Here is a 3,741-nt window from a genome sequence, read left to right on the forward strand (position 1 = left end):
GGAAGGTCCTTTCTCTTGTGTTGGGAAGGTCCTTTCTCCTGGGTTAGGAAGGTCTTTTCTCCTGGGTTAGGAAGGACCTTTTTTCTGGGTTGGGAGGGTCTTTTCTCCTGGGTTGGGAAGGGCCCCTCTTCTTTCCTGGTATGTAATCTAGAGTGGTGCTGGAGACCATTTTCTCAAGAATTTTTCACATAGTAGTTTTAATTTCTCCAGTGCTTTGATCGTGTGTTGTGATGATCGAGGTCCGTGTATCTGTGAGAACCTCAAAAACATGTTCCTATGGATACTGACCATAACCTGCTCCCCACAGATACGTACAAGGCCATCACTCTCTGCTGATAGGTACCACACAAGTTTCTGCGCGTCAGAAAATATGTCACGAGCGTTGGGTTTCCAGAAGCTTGTTTGATTTTTCTTATTATCTAGTCCAGCATCATGTAGACTGGGTACTTAACTTTCGTTGTTTGTTTGAGAACAGTTTGTTCTAGCTTTCACTTACCCTGAGCCAAACACTTGGACCTTTTATTCTGGAATAAACTGTGCTAGAAATCCAGAGTGGGGGGTTGGCCCTCGGGTTTCGGAGCTCTCTCTGAAGATCTCTCAGCACAGCAAGTTTCTCACCCTGGAGAAAGCTTAGCTTGTTTGCAGAGGAGTTAAATGCTGCGTTTCAGTTGTCCGGTCAGTAGTTGTATCGGTAGAATGGTCTTTAACAGGATAGAAGTTGTTTTGTTCAGTTTTAACTGTAAACAGAGGACCCAGGGTCTGTTCTTACCCTAATGTGGAAATGGTCAGTTCTCAGCTGGGTTCGTACTGTCCTTAACCTCAGGCCTCAGGAGGCTGAGGCAAGAGAATGTCCAGATTGAGGCCAGTCTGGGCTACGTAAGAACCTGTTCCGGGAAATAATTGGTAATTCTTGATTTTCCCTGCTGAGTTATGGAGCAGTATAAAATTAATCAAAGCAGTAGAAAGTGTGTTTTGTTTCTCGTATTGATGATTGATAATTTTTTTTTGGCCTTGCATTAATGTGGGATGTCCTTCTGTACATGTGTGGCTCTTATTGGTTAATGAATAAAGCTGCTTTGGTCTATGGCAGGGCAGAATATAGTCAAGCTGAAAGAGATGCAGAGAAAGAGAAAGGGCAGAGTCAAGAATGCCATGTAGCTACCCAAGAGGTAACAAAACCACGAGCCTTGTGGTAAAATACACAGATTAGTAGAAATGGGTTAATTTGAGATATAAGGCACCTGAGCCATTGGCCAAACACTGTTGTAATTAATTTAGCTTCTGTGTGACTATTTGGGTCTGGATGGCCGGAAATGAAGGAGCAGTCTCCGTTTACATTGCATGAAGAAGTGTCGGGTGACATTAGCAGTAAGAGCTACTCATGTAGACAGGATGGTGGCACATACCTTTAGCCCCAGCACTTGGAGGCAGAGGCAGGTGGATCTCCATGAGTTCAGAGGCCAGCCTGGACTACAGAGCTAGTTCTAGGACAGCCAGCTCTGTTAACACAGAGAAACCCTGTCTTGGGGAAAGGGGGGGGAGTGAATCCCACGTTTAAAAATATATAATCTACCAGTTAATTCAGATCTCTTTGTGAGAGTAGAGTCTTTATTCTGGTCACACTTCTCTGCACAAAGGTTTAGAGTAGCCCAAGTAGGAGCAGAGGGAGGACCTCAGGGCTCTGAGTATGAGCAATGCATAACCGTGTTCCCCAAGACCCTTTAACTCTACCAGGAATGCCTCATAAATTAAACATTGAATCAGATCTAAGGAAGGGTAAAACATGGGCAGAGTGACTCACACGTAGGCAGTAGAGCTGGCGTGTGGGGGAAGAAGAAAGAGCTATCAGATCGGTGGTGCGGGAAAGCCCTGGGCTGGCTGCGGGAAAGGACTTGGTCAGTTTGCTCTGTGTGGTGTGTGCAGAGAATAGCAGAGGCTGGATCTAATGCAGAGAATAGCAGAGGCTGGATCTAATGCAGAGAATAGCAGAGGCTGGATCTAATGCAGAGAATAGCAGAGGCTGGATCTAAAAGACGGGTTAGAGGTTTTTATGAGACACCTTGAGTGACAGGGGAAAGGGAACTTTGTTCTCTCCTTTTTGTGTGTGTGGGGTGATTTTGTTTTGATTTTCCTTTTTTTTTCTTTTTTCTTTTTCTTTCCCCCTTATTCTGGTATTTTACTCCCCAGGCTAATCTGAACTCATTAAGTAATCCAGGTTGGCCTTGACTTTGCAACCCTCCTGCCTCTTCCTCTGAGTTCTAGGATTATAGGCAGGAGCCACCACTCCCAGCCCCTAAAACCTCCTCCTGTAGCTGTCAGGTGAGCGGTGGAACGTGTGGTCTTCCAGAAGGTTCAGCGGTGACAGGTGCTTGCATTCTTGAGCCTTGGGTTTCTGCTGTTTCTTAACCTCAGTGATGCCTGGCTGATAACTCCCTGCCTCTAGCTCTTGGTTCTCTGGAAAGAGAAGGATACTGTAACGTTCTGAGAGGGCAGCTTCTCCCTGCAGAGTCCTCTGAAGGAGTGTAATTACCAGCAGACCCGGCTGGTACTACTCTCTAATCTAGGACCAGGGCTAGACGGGAAATTGAAGAACTGGGTGATGTCTTACTGACCTGTCTGATGACATCAATACATGCGCGCAACGAATACTTTGTTATTATTTCTGGTGTTTTAACTGTATTAGTCTTATGTAAGCTCAGTTCTCGGGGGTTTTCAGGCACATTAAATGATGTTTCACTGCAGAAAATACCTTTCTTTTGGCAGGTTTTCTGATAAGAGACAATGACTACTGATGAAGGCACCAGCAACAATGGAGAAAACCCGACAGCCACAGTGCTTGAGCAGGGAGAAGATATTACTACCAAAAAAGATAGAGGAGTGCTAAAGGTAAGGCACAGAGGAGTGGGACGAGGGAGCCCTGCCCTGCAGAAGGGAGAGGGAGGGTTTATCCAGCCTTTTTGTGGAGGGGCCGGCTGGCTGGTGTTTTTAACTAAAGCGAAGTAGTAAACCCTACAGCTCAATTCTCGTCTTTCTTCATAATGGGGTTGTTCATCTCAGACTGTAAGTGCAACTGAGGCTGTGCTGGGTCACACACATCTTAGGTCCTGGAGAACAGCCCAAGTTATGCTTGATTCCAAGAGACTGCATCTTCTCCTTACTTTAGAGCATGCATGTGGATGGAGTGCTGTCTTAACTACTGTTCTAGTGTACTGAAGCTACCCTGTAGCTGTGCTAAAGAATTTATAGAGGAGAAGCAGAGGACTTAGCTTTATATACAATTGCTGTTTCTCTGTGTCATGTAGGAGAACAGGCTGTATGTTTGAGTCATCGTTCCTATTATTTAAAGCACAGTAAATACTTTTTCATTGTGTGTGTGTTACCTGCTTGTGTACACGACTTTTCATTGTGTGTTACATGCTTGTGTGCACGAGTTTTCATTGTGTGTGTTACATGCTTGTGTGCACGAGTTTTCATTGTGTGTGTGTTACATGCTTGTGTGCAAGAGTTTTCATTGTGTGTGTTATATGCTTGTGTGCACGAGTTTTCACATGCTTGTGTGCACGAGTTTTCATTGTGTGTGTTACATGCTTGTGTGCAAGAATTTTCATTGTGTGTTATGCTTGTGTGCATGAGTTTTCATTGTGTGTGTGTTACATGCTTGTGTGCACGAGTTTTCATTGTGTGTGTGTTACATGCTTGTGTGCACGAGTTTTCATTGTGTATGTGTTACATGCTTGTGTG

The 3,741-nt window shown here is 44.8% G+C and overlaps 1 protein-coding gene across 2 annotated transcripts in view; it reads left to right on the forward strand.

Annotated features, from left to right (window-relative positions):
- Fkbp5 (FK506 binding protein 5) overlaps positions 1 to 3,741 on the forward strand; it is an 83,684-nt gene that overhangs the window by 33,999 nt on the left and 45,944 nt on the right. For both annotated transcript variants that reach the window (XM_005360356.3, XM_026785645.1), the window contains exon 2: positions 2,764 to 2,886. In XM_005360356.3, the coding sequence (XP_005360413.1) occupies positions 2,782 to 2,886 (105 nt within the window). In that variant the 5' untranslated portion in view covers positions 2,764 to 2,781. The remainder of the gene's footprint in view (positions 1 to 2,763; positions 2,887 to 3,741) is intronic.

The sequence above is a fragment of the Microtus ochrogaster genome, linkage group LG2 (genome assembly GCF_000317375.1).
Source record: "Microtus ochrogaster isolate Prairie Vole_2 linkage group LG2, MicOch1.0, whole genome shotgun sequence".
Taxonomy (NCBI): Eukaryota; Metazoa; Chordata; class Mammalia; order Rodentia; family Cricetidae; genus Microtus; species Microtus ochrogaster.